The following is a 23,197-nucleotide window of genomic DNA, read 5'->3' as shown; positions in this document are numbered from 1 at the left end:
TGCTGTCAACATAACATCAAATCATACCGATGTAACCAACTTGCTTTCACCCGAATGAAATTGATGTGAAATGCTGTCGTCGTGTCAGTCAGGTGCCATTTTGCGTGAAGCAGCACATTAAAATGTAAATTATTGAATGACAAGGCGCTTCATGTAATATTTTACCCCAAACGTATTCTTTGCTACGTCAAGCTCTGTCATTTATTAAAGTATGAATGCAAATTTTTCCTCCATCACTTCCGGTGGCTCCGTGGTGGACGTCATTAGTAGGTTTTGGGTTCGAACCTTGGTCGTGGTTGAAAATTTGGTTGTGTTTTAATGGTGTTAAAATTGTTTTATATATTAATCAAAAGTGGAGCGTTCCAAAATCATGCTGATTATCAAAGCTGTTAGATGAGTGCTAGTATTAAAGCTTTTGTTAGTCCTGAAATTTCAGCCTTTCAAAGTTCGTCTTGGACAACCTTGGTATTTGTCAAATCTTAGTTACGGCCCCTGGCTACTTGTGCAATACTTAGTCAACTTGGAGTCGGAGTTGTCTTTAGTCTTGGCATCCTTCTTGGCCTGCTTCAACTCCGTCTTGGCAAGCGCCAGCTGCTCCTTTCTGCCATCAATCTGGGTGGATCATATAAAAAGACAAGTGTTATGATATGTAGAATCAAATCAACTTTATTTATAAATACTGTCATTATAGTCAATGGTCCTCTATAATACAAATATGTAGTCAGTAAGTGGGGAAGACTGACTCGTACATGCACGCTAAAATAATTTCCAATACAAAGTAGCATATAGTTCCAACTAGGGTTGTACAATATACCGGTATTAGTATAGGACCGCAATACTAATTAATCATATTCGATCATCGGTCCAAAGTATCATCCCTGCAGGACGAGGAATAGCTAAACATAATTCACTACACACCGTAGCTCACCGGCGTCAAAATGTAAACAAACACCATTGGTGGATCTACACCTAACATCCACTGTAATGATACCAAGTACAGGAGCGTATCTAGTCAATACTATGATTACGTCGATATATTTTGGCATCACAACGTCTTTCGTTTCAAAAAAAATTATATTATGTTTATAAACTCAGGAAATATGTCCCTGGACACATGAGGACGACCAATGTATGATCCTGTAACGACTTGGTATCGGATTGATACCCACATTTTTGGTATCATCCAAAACTAATGTAAAGTATACAAACAACAGAAGAATAAGTGATTATTACATTTTAACAGAAGTGTAGATAGAACATGTTAAAAGAGAAAGTAAGCAGATAAACAGGAAATGAACAAGTGGATTAAAAAATAATTTTCTACCACTTGTCCTTAATAATGTTGACAAAATAATAGAATGATAAATGACACAATATGTTACTGCATACGTCAGCAGCTAAATTAGGAGCCTGTTTGCTTACTTACTACTAAAAAGCAAGTTGTCTCGTGTGTTCGCTATTTTAGTTAAGGACAAACTAGCGATAAGAAACATGTTTAATGTACCCTAAGATTTTTTGTTAAAATAAAGCCAATAATGCAATTTTTTGTGGTCCCCTTTATTTAGAAAAGTATCAAAATAATTTTGGTGCCGGTACCAAAATATTGGTATCGGGACAACACTAGTTCCAACATATCTGACCATAGTTTCAATATGGAAGTGCTAAAAACCCATAATGGGTGGAGACTAGGGATGTCCGATAATATCGGACTGCCGATATTATCGGCCGATAAGTGCTTTAAAATGTAATATCGGAAATTATCGGTATCGGTTTCAAAAAGTAAAATTTATGACTTTTTAAAACACAGCAGTGTACACGGACGTAGGGAGAAGTACAGAGCGCCAATAAACCTTAAAAGGCACTGCCTTTGTGTGCCGGCCCAGTCAAATAATATCTACGGCTTTTCACACACACAAGTGAATGCAAAGCGTACTTGGTCAACAGCCATACAGGTCACACTGAGGGTGGCCGTATAAACAACTTTAACACTGTTACAAATATGCGCCACACTGTGAACCCACACCAAACAAGAATGACAAACACATTTCGGGAGAACATCCGCACCGTAACACAACATAAACACAACAGAACAAATACCCAGAACCCCTTGCAGCACTAACTCTTCCGGGACGCTACAGTATACACACCCCGCTACCCCCCCCCCCCCCCCATCCCCCACCTATACCTCCTCATGCTCTCTCAGGGAGAGCATTTCCCAAATTCCAAGCTGCTGTTTTGAGGCATGTTAAAAAAATAATGCACTTTGTGACTTCAATAATAAATATGGCAGTGCCATGTTGGCATTTTTTTCCATAATTTGAGTTGATTTATTTTGGATAACCTTGTTACATTGTTTAATGCATCCAGCGGGGCATCACAACAACATTAGGCATACTAATGTGTTAATTCCACGACTGTGTATATCGGTATCGGTTGATATCGGAATATCGGCAAAAAAGCCATTATCGGACATCTCTAGTCAAAAGGGGCTTGGCCGGGAGGCAATTTCGGGCACATACAAGGGCCCACAAGACGGCGCATCCTGAAGAGACGGTCAGAAAGCGACTTGAAGATGGTATGTAAAACATAATGTATGCAATATCTTATAAAAGCACCATTACAGGGTATGAATGACCACAATGAAGTGTTTTAAAGTAAAACAAAATTCATAATACTACCCCATCCAAAGCTACAGACACACAAAACAGAGTGCTCCCAGTAGACCTTGGTACTAGAAGTACTTTAAAGCTGTCCTAATACCAGCACCAGTTTTGGGTAACACCTCAAAGAAGAAGAAAAAGTACAAGGACTTATAGAACAAAAACTAACAGTTTTTTTAAAGATGTCTTGAAATTAAAGTAGATGTTCTTAAGAGGAAGAATTCAATACAATGAAAAAATGTATTTTCCACCCATGAGTACTGCATCATACCTTGGTCTGAAGGTTAGCCATAGACTGCTCAAAGGTCTTTGGTGGCGCCCGCTGGTGGTTGCACAGAATTGCAACCGCTCGGTTTGCTCTGTTGTAGGATAGCAGCTTCTCCACTTCATTATCGGACCCTTTGGAAGGTGACAAACCGATAAACTGCATTTAATCATGACACATACTGTACTTGACAGGCTGCTGGTAGTAAGGCCCACAATTCACATGTAAGCACACACTAATTTGATGTAATCCTTCTATGTGGGACCACATGACATTTGTTTGGCCAACTAATAACTAGCTCTGATTGGCAAACTGCAAAAGATGACCATTTATTATTTATTATTCGTGCAGATAAAAGGCTGACAAATGTTAAGACATTAGGAATAATTTGCAGCGCAAATAAAAATGCATCATTCTTTGACAGTCGATGTTTACAAATAATTATATGTACCGCATTTTTCGGAGTATAAGTCGCTCCGGAGTATAAGTCGCACCGGCCGAAAATGCATAATAAAGAAGGAAAAAAAACATATACGGTAAGTCGCACTGGAGTATAAGTCGCATTTTTGGGGGAAATGTATTTGATAAAAGTCAACACCAAGAATAGATATTTGAAAGGCAATTTAAAATAAATAAAGAATAGTGAACAACAGGCTGAATAAGTGTACGTTATATGACGCATAAATAACCAACTGAGAACGTGCCTGGTATGTTAACGTAACATATTATGGTAAGAGTCATTCAAATAACTAACATATAGAACATGCTATACGTTTACCAAACAATCTGTCACTCCTGATCGCTAAATCCCATGAAATCTTTCTTATACGTCTAGTCTCTTACGTGAATGAGATAAATAATATTTGGTATTTTACGGTAATGTGTTAATAATTTCACACATAAGTCGCTCCTGAGTATAAGTCGCACCCCCTCCAAACTATGAAAAAAACTGCGACTTATAGTCCGAAAAATACGGTAATACAGATCAGTGGTACCCAACCGCCGGTTCGGGGCTGTGACGCATTTGCTACCAGGCCGCAGAGAAACATTAAATAATTTATAAACTCCATTTCCTCCGACTTAAATTTCACCTGTCCCACTAGACCAGGGATGTCAAACGTACGGCCCGAGGGCCGGATCAAGCCCGCGAACAGGTTTTTTCCAGCCCGCGGGATGAGTTTGCCAAATATAAAAATGAACCCGAAAATTTCAAATGAAAGAAGCTGCTGTTCTAAATGTGTCCACTAGATGTCGCAATAGCAATTCTTGTAGATGATGCTACGTATGTACAAAATAAACCACGTGTTAGTTACTACATCAGTCGAGGAAAAGGATCAAACTACATAAATAACATCCTGTAATTTGATTTTGATATATTTTTATCTTGATTGAAAATAAACACCAATGAGTTGACTGATGAACATTATCACATAATTTATTCAGAAAATATAAATAACGACATATAAAGATAGAACACTATTAACCGCAACAACATTATGATTTGTACATTTTCAGAAAGTGCTTGTTCTATTTTTAAACAAAGAAAACAATCTGATGTGGTCTTTATTTCTAAGTTATCGTGTCGTGATTGATTGATACTTGTATTAGTAGATTGCACAGTACATATTCCGTACAATTGACCACTAAATGGTAACACCCGAATACGTTTTTCAACTTGTTTAAGTCGGGGTCCACGTTAGTCAATTCATGGTACAAATATATACTATCAGCATAATGCAGTCATCACACAAGTTAATCATCAGAGTGCAGTGACGTGCGGTCACTGGAGGCAGGTGAGGCGGGGCCTCACCTGCCATCATGGAAAGAAAAAAAATGTAAAAAGAAAACAAATTAATTAAATTGTTATATGTATTCAGTGATTATACTATAAAGTTATTTTCCATTTAACTTCACCAGTTTTAGATTATTTTTATTCAAAATCGCTGAATTTTCATATTTGCCGTTCAAATACTGAGAAGAGACGGTGCGGCGATCAGCAGCCAGTTGAGGCACGTCACTCAGTTGTGCCTCAACATGGATTGCGGACTCGGCTAACTGCTGGCCTGCTGTGCAGTGAGACCGTATTGCTATATGAATTATATTATACATTTCCATAGTTTAGTTAGCTGAGGTATATAATGTACAGTGTATTTTGTCAACAACTCTATGTGTGTAACGTATTTCTTGTGCTGAGCAATCATAAAACTGCTGCGAAGACACACTGTGTGAGGCTCGCAGTAATCCCGCCTCCTGGTGCCGGTTAATGCACCCCCCGACGGGAGCGCCACACCAACCAAAGCCCACACCCAAACCCTCCACGTGCAAGACCGAATCCACCCAAAAAAAGTCACTTAACAAGAAGCCAAAAAGTGCAAAAACAACAATACTCGCACCAGAGGAGCCGTGAATGACTGCAGGGACACAACATTAGGTACACCTGCAGACTGCAGCACGGATTTCATATTTCATTCATTCACAACTCCTCCAACACGAACACCAATGTTCCCGCACTTATAAGTAAAGGTAAGACCATAATAACGTTTTTTTAATTAAATGTGCTTTTTTGTGTTCTACACTTTGTATGTGTAAAGTTAAAGTTTAGTTAAAATACCAATGATTGTCACACACACACTAGGTGTGGTGAAATTTGTCCTCTGCATTTGACCCATCCCTTGATCAACCCCTGGGAGGTGAGGGGAGCAGTGGGCAGCAGCGGCGCCGCGCCCGGGAATAATTTTTGGTGATTTAGTCCCCAATTCCAACCCTTGATGCTGAGTGCCAAGCAGGGAAGAATGCTGGTATGAGCTTTTAAACATAACTCGTTAACTGCTGCCAATCAAATGGTGAATAAGATACTCTTTAGGGTTCGTATGTTTGTAAATCTGACTGTGATGAAGTCAGTGCCTCACCAACCATCAACCTCACCGCACGTCACTGTCAGAGTGTATACATTTAACTATTTATGTGGAGGGGATTGGGGCGGGGGGGTTAGGTTTGGTTGATATCAGCACTCCAGTCATCAACAATTATATCATCTGGTGATTTTACCAGTGCGGACCACTTGGGAGTAGATTTTTCTCCATGTGGCCCCCGATCTAAAATGAGTTTGACACCCCTGCACTAGACACACCAATAAGCTTGTTTATAGATGTACAATAAAACCCCTCATAGGAAGTTGCCATTTGTTACGACATGATACTTTGCACATTAATGAACCTATACAAATTATAAACGTGACAGATTGTAGCCAAAGGCTGATTTCCATCTGCATCTTACTGCAAAGAAACAAGCCCAGGGCTTCCACTAACTCAGCGTTATAGTAAGTTGTATTATTCATGCACTAAATTTTTGCTGTATTTATCTGGCACGAGTTTAAAGCCGGTCCCTGAAAATAATGCCTAAATTAAACCGGGCCATGGTGCAAAAAAGATTGGGGAACCACTGCTTTAAAAAGGAGATTAGATCACTCATTACCACTCGTGAGTTCTTTGAGTTGCTGTTGCAGTGTAATGGAGGCATTGTATGTCCTGAAGACCTTTGCAGTGAGACCCGGCATGAGGGCACTCAGATGCTTGTTCATCAAGGTGGTCTATCATGGGGGAAAAACAAAAAAAAGGTAGAAAAAGAATTATACATTTTTACCATGAGGATGCAACACAACAAAGTGCACCAAGCTGCTGGGTTCACCAGATGGAGTACCTCCTTACTACCACCAGATGGCACTGTGGTATTTCACAAACCTGGCCTATGCATGAAACAAAATGTGCAGGCGACCCTCCCCTCCCTGCCTGTGCCAATGTGTTGCTATTATAAGTTGAGGTGGTGCAGAAGTAGCCATTGGCTGCAACTTCAGCACCACAGCAGGGATGCAAGACCACAGTGCTCTTGTGTCAACACGAGGGTCATTTTACAGGACTGGCAAAAAAAAAATTTAAAAAAAATGAATTATTCAAATTTGGAAATTGCAATAATGATAAAGATTGGTTTAATCAAAGCAGGGCCAAGACCCAGCAGTCTGAAGCCACACATTTGCATGAATGTGTGTAGAACTGCAGGAGCCTATTAAATGCAGCATGTGGGAGATCGAACATGTGTACATACAGTACGGTATATGACACAGCTGCATCTACCTCGTTAATGAGGTACCTTTCCTTCCTCGGCCATGTTAATGAAGATCTCTGCCAAGTCCGAGGGGCAAGCGTGATTGCCCTCACACTCCCTTGTCATGGCGAGCGCAAATATGTGCGTGTTTGTCCATGCCATTTCCTGGAGGTATTACTAGCTGCCATCATTATTGTCGCTCTAATTTCGCATATACTAGAATTTATTCTCAACATACCACTGGCAAACTCTTCCTTATTGCAAATACTGACGTTTGGTACCTTAACATTGCTATAAGAGCAGCTTTCATTTATTTTCCACTCTGTCAAGTTAGTTTTTTCTCCCACTGTAAGTCTAAGTCAATATCTTACTTTAAAGGGGAACATTATCACAATTTCAGAATGGTTAAAACCATTAAAAATCAGTTCCCAGTGGCTTATATTTTTCGAAGTTTTTTTCAAAATTTTACCCATCACGCAATATCCCTAAAAAAAGCTTCAAAGTGCCTGATTTTAACCATCGTTATAAACACCCGTCCATTTTCCTGTGACGTGAAGCAAACACAAACAAACATGGCGGAAAGAACAGCAAGCTATAGCGACATTAGCTCGGATTCAGACTCGGATTTCAGCGGCTTAAGCGATTCAACAGATTACGCATGCATTGAAACGGATGGTTGTAGTGTGGAGGCAGGTAGCGAAAACAAAATTGAAGAAGAAACTGAAGCTATTGAGCCATATCGGTTTGAACTGTATGCAAGCGAAACCGACGAAAACGACATGACAGCCAGCGACACGGGAGAAAGCGAGGACGAATTCGGCGATCGCCTTCTAACCAACGATTGGTATGTGTTTGTTTGGCATTAAAGGAAACTAATAACTATGAACTAGGTTTACAGCATATGAAATACATTTGGCAACAACATGCACTTTGAGAGTGCAGACAGCCCAATTTTCATCAATTAATATATTCTGTAGACATACCCTCATCCGCGCTCTTTTCCTGAAAGCTGATCTGTCCAGTTTTGGAGTTGATGTCAGCAGGCCAGGGAAGCTAGGGTCAATATTATTCTCTTCGGTGGCATAAGGGACGGTGTGAGCCAAGACATCCAGGGGGTTTAGCTCGCTCGTCTGCGGGAACAAACTGCCGCCATTGCTTGCCGTGCTACCGAGGTCCTTTGTCCCTGAATTGCTCACACACTCCGGCAGATTCAATGGGGGTCTGGCGGCAGATTTCTTTGACTTTATCGTTGGAAATGCATCTGCTTTGAGTGTCGCAGGATATCCACACATTCTTGCCATCTCTGTCGTAGCATAGCTTTCGTCGGTAAAGTGTGCGGAACAAACGTCCAATTTCTTGCCACTTTCGCATCTTTGGGCCACTGGTGCAACTTGAATCCGTCCCTGTTCGTGTTGTTACACCCTCCGACAACACACCGACGAGGCATGATGTCTCCAAGGTACGGAAAACAGTCGAAAAAACGGAAAATAACAGAGCTGATTTGACTCTGTGTTTGAGAAAATGGCGGATTGCTTACCGATGTGACGTCACGTTGTGACGTCATCGCTCCGAGAGCAAATATTAGAAAGGCGTTTAATTCGCCAAAATTCACCCATTTAGAGTTCGGAAATCGGTTAAAAAAATAGATGGTCTTTTTTCTGCAACATCAAGGTATATATTGACGCTTACATAGGTCTGGTGATAATGTTCCCCTTTAAGAAACGGGGAGAAAAAAAAAACATTTTCTTAGAACAACTACGAACAGTTTGTTGAGGTTATCTGATGTTGGTGTCGTTGCTTTACAGAAGGGACTAATAGATAAGCCTGAAAAGCCCTGGTCTCTAATCTTCAGCGCCAGCCAGACACAGGCTGGTGCACGGTGCAGAGGCATGTGCGCCAACATATTTGTGGGCTTTAGAAAGCCAAGACCTTTGACTGTTATATTGAGAAGCAGTGGCTATCAGATCTTCCGAAAATGTTACTTGTTATAATAAACAATGTAAAAACACAGCAGGATAAAATCATCATAAGTGTGAGCACTACTAACACAATCACATGTTAATACTATATTCATATTTTAATTTTCAGGCCTGATTCAACCCCAAATCAATCTATTGTTTGTAGTAGGGCTGGGCGATGCGGACAAAAACTGATACCGTCTTATTTTTAGTCCGAATGGCAATATATGGTATAAACAATGTTCCCTCTAATTTTTCATGTGTGTGAGCAAACGCAAAAACTCCCTGAGCATTCAGTGGAGCCCATGTGAGCGAGGTCAGACGTGCACACTGTGGCTACACCAGCAGCACACCTGTCCCAAACCTGACTAAATAAGTTCAATCTCCATCCATCCATCCATTTTTTACCGCTTGTCCCTTTCGGGGTCGCAGGGGGTGCTGGAGCCTATCTCAGCTGCATTCGGGCGGAAGGCGGGGTACACCCTGGACAAGTCCCCACCTCATCGCAAGGCCAACACAGATAGACAGACAACATTCTCTTATTATTATAATCAAATGACAGCAGTCATTTCCATGAGGTTATTTTCTAATATAAGTGATTAGGCCCACTTACAATGACAATAACAACAATTATTGTTTTTCATGAACTGTGTACTTGTATTGTTTGTCTGGGTGGAGGTCCTGCTTTGGAAATAGTTTGTACCCCTTTCAGACATTGCATTTAGTTCCCATTAAAACATTCACATGTTGCACAATGAGATGTAAGCAGGGGCTCATGTGTACATTCCTGCAATTTCCTGTTTGTAAAAAATATATTATATATACTAACAGCATTTCATGATTAATATTTATAAATTAAGATTCCTAATAAATGACACTAGAATAAGCACACATTTGATTGGTAAATCATAGTGTAATGACCTGGAATGACACTTTATGTGTGGTGTTGGAGTTGTCCGACTTTTTGTGTGGCTGTAAACGCATCACTGGCTAAGTGCCATATGTGCATGTGTTGGCGCAAGTGAGAAAGAGCGAGCGGCTGCTGTTGATATAACAAAGTTGCTTTTGGTCTGGTTTGTACTGCAGAAAATGATCAGTTTTGCTAGATATAACTTTTTTTGTTTTGGTGATGTGTTTATGGCCGACAATAAAAAGTTTTGCTCAGTAAAGTGATCGATGGAATTCATGTCCTCAAAGCGTCTCGGCAGACGTTACAATATTTGAACAATGATGACGAAAACTGTTTTCTCTGTCATGTCCGTGTCGTGTCGAAAATTGTTATGCGCTTATTTTTTTATTTGATTTTGTGCGTGGCATAGATTTGCCGTGCGCAGAGGACGCTTGAGCAGTGGGCAATTGCACAGGCGCGCACCTTAGAGGGAACATTGGGTATTAAACCAGTGGTGGGCCGTGTGTTTCCCACTTAGGCCTTCAGTGATATCCGACTTCAATGATTACCTCTCAAAATACCATAATTTATGTCACCACATGACCATTGCTGGAGAAATACTATACAGGAACACATTTACACACTACTGAGCATTGAATCACCTCAACAGTGTACAAAACGGGTTATTTTGTGGCGCATTTAAAAATCAATTAAAACGCATCGGCAATTACAACATATCTTATGTGGTACTGTCAAAATTAAAATTGCAAAAAACATATTACAAGTGAAAAAATTAAATATTTTAACTCACTATTTGACGCATGTAAGCCAGTGGTACCCCTCGTCGTCGGCTGTTTCGAGCGGAAATGTCAAGCATTTTCTCATTTGATCGCCAGAACAGCTGAGCTAGCCTCCGGGGTTGGCAGACATCGTCTCACACGATGTATTTTCTCTTTAAATATTCTTCCTGAGGCTGGCCTTGCAAATATATTATGGCGTTTGATAAGTTGATAATGGTCTTTAGTTGAAGATGTCAAGAAGAGAAGATTTCACTCTGTCCGATCGTTGCCATTTTCAATGATTATGTTAATTTTGAACAACCACGTGAATGAAACGCATACTTAGTCAACAGCCATACATGTCACACTAATGGTGGCCGTATGAACAACGCCAACACTGTCATAAACATGTGCCATATAGTGAAACCCCACTAAACTACAACAAACACATTTCGGGAGAACATTTGCACCGCAACAACATGAACACAACAGAACAAATTCCCAGAATTCCCAGCAGCACCAACTCTTCCGGGACGCTACAATATATCTGCCACCTAATCAACGTTTTGTTCTCCTTCTCTGCTATCCCGGTCAGGCTACGGCGCAACACTTCCTGCTAAATTGCAACTTGTGAATGGAAACTCACTTTGGAATGACAAGTGAGTATCCAATCACAGTCTCGTTAACATCAGGCTACTTGGATAGGCTACTGTCAACAACTTGTGATCTGATCGGCTATTGCAACTGTCTCAACTCTATGTGTTCTCAAATTGATGAGTATCCAATCACAGGACGCGTAAATGTCACGTTCAACCTTAGGCCATTGAGAAGACCTTACTGACAACAACTCGTGATCTGATTGCCGATCGCAACTGTCTATCAACTGTATGTCCCCGTTCACTTATAGTGCACGGACGCCCGCATTGTTGATTCTGAAGGCCTCCAGCAGATTTGGTACAGCATGGCAACATAAGCTAGTTCTGATTGGATACAAACTAAAACTAAAAAACAACAGCACCGGAATGAGCATAATATGACATGAAGAGAATATGAATACTTTTAGATATTTAGGGAAAGTAAATAAAAAAATAATTGTAACTTTAATTATAATCATGATTTCTGATATTGTTAAGCCAGCAGAGAAGACCTTGCTGGTCTTGACGGCACACCACTGGTATAAACTGGTATCTTAAAAAAAAAAAAAACGTACAACGTACTTAAAGTTGCCCAGGTGTTTTACGGCCAGATAACCAGTGTTGAGAGTACTCAGATTATTTTTGTTGTAAGTAGAAACGTAACGTGTTTATTCTTATAAAGGAGGCGATTGGGTCGGATCACAGCTGACTCTTCTCCCCCTGGACACAAACTATTCTCCCCTCAGGCAGGAGACTACGGTCCATCCAGACCCACACCTCCTGCCACCTGAACAGTTTTTCCCCCTCGGCCATCAGGCACATGAACAATAACTCCTAACAGTAGCTCCTTTGAATTCCTTTCTAAGTCTATAACAAGATCTGATAGCTCAGTTAGAGCTCTTGTTATTACCAGATCTGTGTTGTGTGTTTTATGTTGCACGATTGCACCAAGAAAAATTCCTAGTTTGTGAACCCGTTCTCAAACAATGGCAATAAAAACTATTCTGATTCTTATATAGTCGTTACTATGTCAAAGCAGTTTCCGTTCATTTTGTTCATTATGTCAGGTTTACAGTGTCACGATTGTGTGTGGCGATAGATGGAGCTTCAAATCACTAACTGCAGTGAAAGCTGCTGGCTGTTTAATTTAAAACTACCGTATTTTTCGGAGTATAAGTTGCACCGGAGTATAAGTCGCACCTGCCAAAATGCATAATAAAGAAGGAAAAAAACATATAAATCGCACTGGAGCCCGGCCAAACTGAAAAAAACTGCGACTTATAGTCCGAAAAATACGGTACTTTTCAGCCACCATACTACAGTAGCTTAGTACGCACGGGCTGTTGGGAGAGGCACTTTCAAGCCGAGGTGTCACTAAACATTTCGACATGCCCAGCGAGCGGCAGAGAGGAACTATCACTAGCAGGTCACTTACAGAAGTTAACAACATAAACAGATGAGATTAGTAGTAACGTCACTACAAGGACAGGTTTAGGTTCTCAAGCACCGACATCTATTAAATAATACCACCTTAACATTTGACAACCAAACAATTACACAAGGCGACTCGGTAAAGAATCTGGGTATTATCTTCGACCCAACTCTCTCGTTTGAGTCACACATTAAGAGTGTTACTAAAACGGCCTTGTTTCATTTCCGTATTATCGCTAAAATTTGTTCTATTTTATCCACTAGCGACGCTGAGATCATTATTCATGCGTTCGTTATGCATACTTGCCAACCTTGAGACCTCTGATTTCGAGAGATGGGGGCTGTGGGGGGGCGTGGCTAAGAGGGGAGGAGTATATTTACAGCTAGAATTCACCAAGTCAAGTATTTCATATATATATATATATATATATATATATATATATATATATATATATATATATATATCTATCAAGACGGACAGAGACAGCGCACAGTGCATGTGGATCACATGTTACCATGGCGAGAAAACATGGAGAGACTGCCAGTTATCTAGTCTCCACCAGTTGCAGAAAATGTGCCATCAGTACAACCGGACAGTGCTGTTTCAGTTCCATCAGTGAGTCAGACACAAACTAGTCTCATCATTGAACCAGATTCAAGGGCTGCTGAGTTGCCATCATCAGAACCCAGATCACCCACAACAAAAACCCCACCAGAAAGGTTTCGAGTACCACCAAAAAAACTGAATCTCTGAAGACAGTATAAAAATCTGTGTTAAAGATGTACAAATACTGTTTGTATAATAAGCATGTTATTATGAGGGTTAAGAGTTCAGTACTAAAAAAAAAAAAAAGAATGTGGCTTAAGTTCCGTTTTTTAATTGAGCTGCTGCATTTTTTGGTTGGGTTGTTTATTTCTTTTGAGTAACTTCTACATTTATAAAAGGGGAGGAATGTAATAGAGTGATCTATGTTTGTCTGTTGCCATCTCCTGGTGAATGTTGGCTATAGCGTACTGGGGTTACTTTTTGGTTGGCCAACGATTTACGTGGTGTTGCGCACTTGACGTCAAGTGTGTGAGTCTGTTCTGAAGTCTACAGTAAAGAGACGTACAGTACTTAATCCCCTCGCCTGTTTATTGCCTCCAACTCAATATATTACAACAACATTGCTCCATGCAGACCCGCCAGGTCCACATGGAGCTGGAGGGGGCGTGGCCTCCAGGTCCGCCTGAATTTCGGGAGAAAATTTGTCCCGGGAGGTTTTCGGGAGAGGCGCTGAATTTCGGGAGTCTCCCGGAAAATCCGGGAGGATTGGCAAGTATGTCGTTACGTCTCTTCTCGATTACTGTAACGTATTATTTTCGGGTCTCCCTATGTCTAGCATTAAAAGATTACAGTTGGTACAAAATGCGGCTGCTAGACTTTTGACAAGAACAAGAAAGTTTGATCATATTACGCCTATACTGGCTCACCTGCACTGGCTTCCTGTGCACTTAAGATGTGACTTTAAGGTTTTACTACTTACGTATAAAATACCACACGGTCTAGCTCCATCCTATCTTGCCGAATGTATTGTGCCATATGTCCCGGCAAGAAATCTGCGTTCAAAGAACTCTGGCTTATTAGTGATTCCCAGAGCCCCAAAAAAGTCTGCGGGCTATAGAGCGTTTTCTATTGGGGCTCCAGTACTATGGAATGCCCTCCCGGTAGCAGTTAGAGATGCTACCTCAGTAGAAGCATTTAAGTCCCATCTTAAAACTCATTTGTATACTCTAGCCTTTAAATAGCCTCCCTTTTTAGACCAGTTGATCTGCCGTTTCTTTTCTTTTCTCCTCTGCTCCCCCCTATCCCTTGTGGAGGGGGAGACACACGGGTCCGGTGGCCATGGATGAAGTGCTGGCTGTCCAGAGTCGGGACCCGGGGTGGACCGCTCGCCTGTGTATCGGTTGGGAACATCTCTGCGCTGCTGACCCGTCTCCGCTCGGGATGGTTTCCTGCTGGCCCCACTATGGACTGGACTCTTACTATTATGTTGGATCCACTATGGACTGGACTCACAATATTATGTCAGACCCACCACTTGACATCCATTGCATTTGGTCTACCCTAGAGGGGGGGGGGTTACCCACATATGCGGTCCTCTCCAAGGTTTCTCATAGTCATTCACATCGACGTCCCACTGGGGTGAGTTTTTCCTTGCCCTTATGTGGGCTCTGTACCGAGGATGTCGTTGTGGCTTGTGCAGCCCTTTGAGACACTTGTGATTTAGGGCTATATAAATAAACATTGATTGATTGAAGCAAATTGGTGTATTTTAAATAAAGCTGTAATCACTCAAAAAATAGCCAAAGGCAGTCGCTGACCAAAGCATTGTATCACTCAGCAGTCAAAAAGAAAAGGTTTGATGCGCAGCGCGTCATTGTGCGTCAGAGAAGCCTCCGTAAACACCCAAAGGGTGGAGGTGAGCCAAAGGTAATGCCCTGTACTTCGCCTGTCAGGCGCAGAGAAGCGCAAACAGCTGTAACAAAGGCACATCAAACGATACCGGTATGGCGGTATTGAATGAAATATATACCGCTTTCTAAAATATCCTGGTATTAACTATAGCCCTAGTTTGTAGCATCCCTTATCTGTCCAACTCCTATTACTGTACTGTATCTTCCAACCACCTAATGTTAAAACATCATTCTCCTCCATCACACTTTTCCAGACATCATTTAACACCTACTATACGCAAATCCTTCACACATCCGTCTTTCAGCTTTTTGCCTGGTTTTTCTGTGTGTCAATCAGACCTCCCTCCAGCATCCATTATCAAGCCACCTCCAACACACCCTGACATTTCCTGGCACACTGCAAGCTAGAAAGCAGAAACAGCGTGCTCTACCCTTCAGTTGCTGCATGTCAATATGCCGCCATCCACCTCACAACCTTTTTTCAAGTCTGGCTTTTCTGTAAAGCTGCAGGTGGCTAACTTTCAGACCCTCTTGTGCCTTATCTCAGTGACATTCCCCCTCCTTCATTTAACTATTTTGTAATGAAATGCTAATTCAACTGTTCCTTTTACCTCCAGCTCTAAAGAGGCCCTTAACTCTAGGCACTTAATGTGGGGTCGCCTGTCCGTGGACTGACTACAAGAAGTGATTGTGAATGAGTGTTCCCTCAGTGAGGACAATCTGTTAGTTTGGGTTATGTTTTCACATGACAAATAATGACCCTGAGAATTTCTGCGTCCCGGTGGTGAAATGACTGTTGAAATTGGGAATCTGTTGCCTGCAGCCAGAGGACATGATCGAAAAGACACATTTTTATGAGGGGAAATTCATCCAGCCGGCATGTTCACTTGTGCGGTTTCATTTTTATCCAGCAGTGTGTTTAAGATCCTTTTTAACTCCCCAGGCTTGCAAAAATCGGTCTGCTCATCTGTACCTTTCATTAGAACTAACCCATGGCTCATCTTATGGCCCTTATGATATAAATACCTCACATTTAGACCCGGTCAGTCTTCTGCTCCCAGGATCAAGAAAAAAAACACTCCATTTGATCCCTTCTTTTCTTGGCAAACTTCCACAATTGAATGGACTCCTGAGTTGTTTCAACGAACAACTCATTTTTTTAACTATCATCTGGTAATGTTACTAAATAGTCATTCTCAGTCCGTTTTATACAAGGACAAAAACAGTTATAAAAACAAAAGCAAGGGGATAATCGAGGCACTCACATTGAGGCGGTCAAAAAGTTCATCTCCAGGGTCCTTGCTCTCCATGAAGAGCTTAAGGTTTTTAAATACCTGAAGAGAAAAACATATTCATATTATTTATTTTTTAAATTAAACAATTTCCACATTTTGAAATCAACAATTCATACAAAAGGAGGTCAGCACTTACTTGTTTTGCAGATAGCACTTACCAAAACATGGGGTTGCTAATAGAGATGTCCAATAATATCGGCCTGCCGATATTATCGGCCGATAAATGCGTTAAAATGTAATATCGGAAATTATCGGTATTGTTTTTTTGTTTGTTTTTTATTATCGGTATTGTTGTTTTTTTTGTTTTGTTTTTATTAAATCAACATAAAAAACACAAGATACTTACAATTAGTGCACCAACCCAAAAAACCTCCCCTCCCCCATTTACACCCATTCACACAAAAGGGTAGTTTCTTTCTGTTATTAATATTCTGGTTCCTACATTATATATCAATATATATCAATACAGTCTGCAAGGGATACAGTCCGTAAGCACACATGATTGTGCGTGCTGCTGGTCCACCAAAAAGTACAAACCTTCAACAGTTAATTTTACTAATTTTCATTAATTACTAGTTTCTATGTAACTGTTTTCATATTGTTTTACTTTCTTTTTTATTCAAGAAAATGTTTTTAAATGTATCTTTTTTTTTTTTTTTAAAGTACCTTATCTTCACCATACCTGGTTGTCCAAATTAGGCATAATGTGTTAATTCCACGACTGTATATATCGGTTGATATCGGTATCGGTAATTAAAGAATTGGACAATATCGGAATATCGGCAAAAAGCCATTATCGGACATCTCTAGTTGCTAACAATTGCATTAGTGTGATCTCGTAAGGCAAGGCAAGTTTAGTTATAGAGCACAATTAGTACACCAGGCAATTCAAAGTGCTTTACAGAAAATTACGAGGCAAAAATAAAAAAGTAATCATAAAAATATATAATTTAAATAAAAAATAAAAACAAAAAACAAATCGTAATTCAAATCAAAAATCAGTAAGTGTATATAAAATACTTTCAGTTGTCATATGCACAATTAAAGAGAAGTGTTTTCAGCCTAGATTTGAACATTGCCAACATTGAGGCCCGTCTCACAACTTCTGAAAGACTATTCCATATGTTAGGATAGCATACAACTGAAATGTTTGGCTCTGATTTTAGACATCAGCAGGAAACCACTCCTTGAGGTTCCCAGAGCCCAAGATGGTTCATATGGTTCTAACATCCATCCATCCATTTTCTACCGCTTGTCCCCCATGTCAGAGATATACTTTGGCACAAGACCATGAAAAGACTTGTCCACAAGCAGAGCTGTTTTAAAGTGTATTCTCTGATCAACATGAAGCCAGTGCAATGACCTAAGCACTGGACTAATACGGTTATATTTCCTGGTTCTAGTCAGGACTCGAACAGCAGCATTCTGAATGTACTGCAGCTGCTTTACAGCTTGTTTAGAGAGCCCAGTGAAAAGGCCATTACATTAGTCTAACCTTCTGGAGACAAAGGCATGGATTAGTCACTTTGACCACTATTATTTTGATTTTGGCAATGGTTTTTAAAGTGGTAAAAAGCTGCAGATGTTATTGACCTTATGTGGCTATTAAAGTTCAAGTCTGAGTCCAATATTACCCTGAGATGTCTAACATGATTAATACGTTTCAGGGAGATTGTCTCAAGCAATAGGTATGTTATGTTCTATAAACTATATATAAACAACCTATTTCCCTTCATGTGTGTACAGCTCTGGTAATGGGTACATTCGCACCCACCTGCACAAATGTACTTCAAAATGTAACATGACTTTTTTTTTGTTTACTAGGGCATGCATATACAATATGCATTAGTTTGATCATTTAAAATCAACGATAATAAAAAGGAGATGCTTGGAAATAGCATAAAAATGCCCCAAAAACTTGGAAAAACGCGATTCATAGCGTTACTTTTTGGTATAACCATCATGAGCGTTCTGTTCAGGTATGTTTCTTTTATATTTTGATAAATCATCATAAATAGGTATTGATCAATCTTTAAAGGGGAACATTATCACCAGACCTATGTAAGCGTCAATATATACCTTGATGTTGCAGAAAAAATACCTTTTTTTTTTTTTAACCGATTTCCGAACTCTAAATGGGTGAATTTTGGCGAATTAAACGCCTTTCTAATATTCGCTCTCGGAGCGATGACGTCACAACGTGGCGTCACATCGGGAAGCAATCCGCCATTTTCTCAAACACCGAGTCAAATCAGCTCTGTTATTTTCCGTTTTTTCGACTGTTTTCCGTACCTTGGAGACATCATGCCTCGTCGGTGTGTTGTCGGAGGGTGTAACAACACGAACAGGGACGGATTCAAGTTGCACCAGTGGCCCAAAGATGCGAAAGTGGCAAGAAATTGGACGTTTGTTCCGCACACTTTACCGACGAAAGCTATGCTACGACAGAGATGGCAAGAATGTGTGGATATCCTGCGACACTCAAAGCAGATGCATTTCCAACGATAAAGTCAAAGAAATCTGCCACCAGACCCCCATTGAATCTGCCGGAGTGTGTGAGCAATTCAGGGACAAAGGACCTCGGTAGCACGGCAAGCAATAGCGGCAGTTTGTTCCCGCAGACGAGCGAGCTAAACCCCCTGGATGTCTTGGCTCACACCGTCCCTTATGCCACCGAAGATGATCAAGAGAAGATTATCGGCCCTAGCTTCCCTGGCCTGCTGACATCAACTCCAAAACTGAACAGATCAGCTTTCAGAAAAAGAGCTTTGATGAGGGTATGTCTACAGAATATATTAATTGATGAAAATTGGGCTGTCTGCACTCTCAAAGTGCATGTTGTTGCCAAATGTATTTTATATGCTGTAAACCTAGTTCATAGTTGTTAGTTACCTTTAATGCCAAACAAACACATACCAATCGTTGGTTAGAAGGTGATCGCCGAATTCGTCCTCGCTTTCTCACGTGTCGTTTTCGTCGGTTTCGCTTGCATACAGTTCAAACCGATATGGCTCAATAGCTTCAGTTTCTTCTTCAATTTCATTTTCGCTACCTGCCTCCACACTACAACCATCCGTTTCAATACATGCGTAATCTGTTGAATCGCTTAAACCGCTGAAATCTGAGTCTGAATCCGAGCTAATGTCGCTATAGCTTGCTGTTCTATGCGCCATGTTTGTTTGAGTTGGCTTCGCTATGTGACGTCACAGGAAAATGGACGGGTGTATATAACGATGGTTAAAATCAGGCACTTTGAAGCTTTTTTTTAGGGATATTGCGTGATGGGTAAAATTTTCCAAAAAAACTTCGAAAAATAAAATAAGCCACTGGGAACTGATTTTTAATGGTTTTAACCCTTATGAAATTGTGATAATGTTCCCCTTTAAGCTGTGTGTATTTGATTTCAGTTTGCTTTTGACATCTTATTTAGAATTGTAGTTGAAACTTTCACAACATTGTGTTGCGCTCATGATGGCGTAACCAAACTAGATTATTTTGATTATTTATTCCCTTTTTTACATTTAGTATATTTAAATATACTGTGTTTTATGCTTTTTTCTTTTTGGAACATGTACTCTACATATAATACAATAAAGTCCCATATAAAATTATGTTTCTCGCAATACTTTAATTTTGCCTTTGAAAGAAACACTCCAATGTCCATTAGTGGAGCTGTACACTTCATGTAGGGAACAAAGTCAAATACATTGTTCATAATGGATTGTCACTTTCCTATATTGCAGGGGGAGGCAAAAAAAAAGGAACACTGCATGACATTACCCTTCAAGTGGCAGATAAGGCACACTGGAGGTATACCATCATGAGCATTTTTGACTCACTGATTTTACAAATGTAAATCCCTCACGTTTTAAAATTCAGAGTGACATTTAGCAATTTCTTGGGAATTAGTTTTGCATCAAGGCAGGGGACTAATTAATTCTGTCCAGTGCATCGCTTTTGCGAGCACTCATTTCAATACTGCGCGCACACGCATACATACACAGCTAGGTCATTCTGTTTCAAGCACATATTAATCAAGAAATAACATTAATCAACCCATCTTCAGTTTATATTCAAACAAATGTTTTAATATTCAACACTACCTCTTAAGTTCGAATACACTAAATAAGACCATGTTCACTTGTTTGGGAAACTGCAGAAGCCGAGGTGACTTGTGTTCTTTTACCTTGCTGATGACAGGGACCTTGTTGTAATAGCGAATGGAATCTTTACCCAGGAAATCAAATTCCACCACACACGTGTTGCCATCCAGCTCCTTGTGAAGCGTGATGTGCTCTACCCGTAGCGAGCAGCAGCCCACTGTGTCCGCCGTCTCACCCTCCTCCTTTTCATTACCAGCTCTCAGCGCCAGCTTTTTCGGGTCAGAAAACGTCAGAATCAATACCAGTTCTACAGCGGGTACTTTTAAGCGTCATTACTAAAATTCTGAACAAGTGTGTTTAGTTTACCAGTCAAATCAAAGACAAATTATAAAAAAAAAATGTTTATCCCAAAAGAGATGAACTGAAAAAATGCTGGCAGTAGCACAAGTCAAACTGTAATGAAAGGGTTAGTCCATCTATTTTATTCAACACAGATTGAAGTCATTAGCTTTTAGGACACAGACAGAAAATGTTAAATCAAGTCAAATTTTCCCCTGCACTTAATAGTGTTAATTGAGAAGGCAGCAAAATCTTATCAGAACACAAAACATTGATTTCCAACATGCCCATGTGCATGTTAGTATTAGGACTAAGTGTTGAGAAGAATCTGTCGCAGATATTATGAACTCGGTATTCTCATTGCTTGAGTCATGTACTGAATATACAAATGAATCATCATACCTTATCTATGAAGTAGAGGGCCACAGCTCTTTGTCGAACACGCATCTCTCGGGATTTCATATCCGTAAGGTACTGTTTACGAATGGCATCAACACACGTCTTAAGTTTGCGAGCGACCTCGTATTTCTCCCAGTCCTTCTCTCCCTGTATTCAAACAATGGAAATAAGAGAATGGTTGAGAGAAGGTGTTGACAAAAAGACAGATGTAAAAAAATAAATTAATTAAAAAAAAAAAAAAAAAGGAGAAACACTGACTGAATGCTCTGTATACAATATTCGGCTTGTTGAATATTCATTGTAGGGCTGCAACGATTAATCAATTAAATCGATTAGAAAAATAATTTGATTCATATTCTGTTTGCTTTGTTTAATAAGAGTCACTAATAAAAAATAACGTCTAGACTTGCCGGAACTTTACATACACGGACATATTTTTTGCACGACTGCTGCAGCGCACATAAGAGCTGCGGCGTGTGTGTGTGTGTTTGTGCCGTGATCTGAGGCGGCGAACTTTTTGATATATTTAGAATTAATGTACACGTTAAAAGTGCAATTAAAATTTTTATGTTGTGCATTTATTAGAATAAGGTTATGGCGAGCAGAAAAAAGTTTTATTTAAAAACATTTTTTATGTAAAATACGCATTGAAGCATAAAATGTGTTTTATCCGATTAATTGAACAAATTAATCGATAGATTAGATTACTGCAGCTATCGATTTATCGTTGTATATTGAGCCTATACCAATATACACACTGCAATCAACACATTTTTTAAAAAAGTATAAGGAAAATCAAAATAGTGGGCATACTTGCCAACCCTCCCGATTTTTCCGGGAGACTCCCGAAATTCAGTGCCCCTCCCGAAAATCTCCCGGGGGCAGCCATTCTCCCGAATTTCTCCCGATTTTCACCCGGACAACAAAATAAGGGCGTGCCGTGAAGGCACTGCCTTTAGCGTCCTCTACAAACTGTCGTCGCGTCCGCTTTTACACCATACAAACAGCGTGCCGGCCCAGTCAAATGATGTATGCGGCTTCTGCAGACACACGTAAGTGACTGCAAGACATACTTGATCAACAGCCATACAGGTCACACTGAGGGTGGCCAAATAAACAACTTTAACACTGTTACAAATATGCGCCACACTGTGAACCCACACCAAACAAGAATGACAAACACATTTCGGGAGAACATCCGCACCGTAACACAACATAAACACAACCGAACAAATATCTAGAATCCCTAACTCTTACGGGCTACAATATACACCCCCGCTACCACCAAACTCCGCCCCCCCACCCCACAATCTCCCAAATTTGGAGGTCTCAAGGTTGGCAAGTATGATAGTGAGACAACATATTAATTTGGAACATTTTGCATCTACATATTGCATACTTAAATTCCCCCAAAACTAATGTGTAATGCGGCTACAGTACCAGAGAATTACCTAATTGGTGGAGGTTTCACGTCATCAATGGTAAATGTTTTTGAGTTAATGCAATGTTGTTTATGTTCAGTTACACCGGTACTTCTCAAATAGTAGGGTGGGCCACTTTGGGGGTGTGGTGAGAGGTAATATTAGCATTAGTTTAAAATGCACATCCCAGTGAACTGTTTGCACCAGGGCGGCAGTCGGCAACTCGAGGCAGAGCGCCGCCTTAGTGGCTCCCTGGAGCCACAAAAGGCTGTAATTGCTGCCAAAGGTGCATCAACAAAAAATTGAGCAACGGCTGTGAGTTATGTACATGTGATTTTTTTGTTTATTATTTTTAATACATTTGCAATTTTAAAAAAAACAACTAACTTCCATTGCCATCATGGGGTATTGTGTGTAGAATTTTGAGAATAAAAATGAATTTATTCCACTTTGGAACAAGGCTTT

General features: G+C 40.3%; 1 protein-coding gene across 5 annotated transcripts in view; it reads right to left on the bottom strand.

Annotated features, from left to right (window-relative positions):
• The window catches only part of LOC133612619 (DNA topoisomerase I, mitochondrial), a 70,320-nt gene that overhangs the window by 3,068 nt on the left and 44,055 nt on the right, over positions 1-23,197 (bottom strand). For all 5 annotated transcript variants that reach the window (XM_061970201.2, XM_061970200.2, XM_061970199.2 and 2 more), the window contains 6 exons: positions 21,315-21,458; positions 20,657-20,842; positions 16,441-16,509; positions 6,400-6,514; positions 2,932-3,059; positions 512-612 (listed from right to left, as the gene is read on the bottom strand). In XM_061970201.2, coding sequence (XP_061826185.1) covers positions 512-612; positions 2,932-3,059; positions 6,400-6,514; positions 16,441-16,509; positions 20,657-20,842; positions 21,315-21,458 — 743 coding nt within the window. The remainder of the gene's footprint in view (positions 1-511; positions 613-2,931; positions 3,060-6,399; positions 6,515-16,440; positions 16,510-20,656; positions 20,843-21,314; positions 21,459-23,197) is intronic.

This window comes from Nerophis lumbriciformis, linkage group LG10, assembly GCF_033978685.3.
Source record: "Nerophis lumbriciformis linkage group LG10, RoL_Nlum_v2.1, whole genome shotgun sequence".
In the NCBI taxonomy this organism is placed as follows: Eukaryota; Metazoa; Chordata; class Actinopteri; order Syngnathiformes; family Syngnathidae; genus Nerophis; species Nerophis lumbriciformis.
Note: the sequence above shows the minus strand (reverse complement) of the source record. Positions and strands in the feature narration are given on the sequence as shown.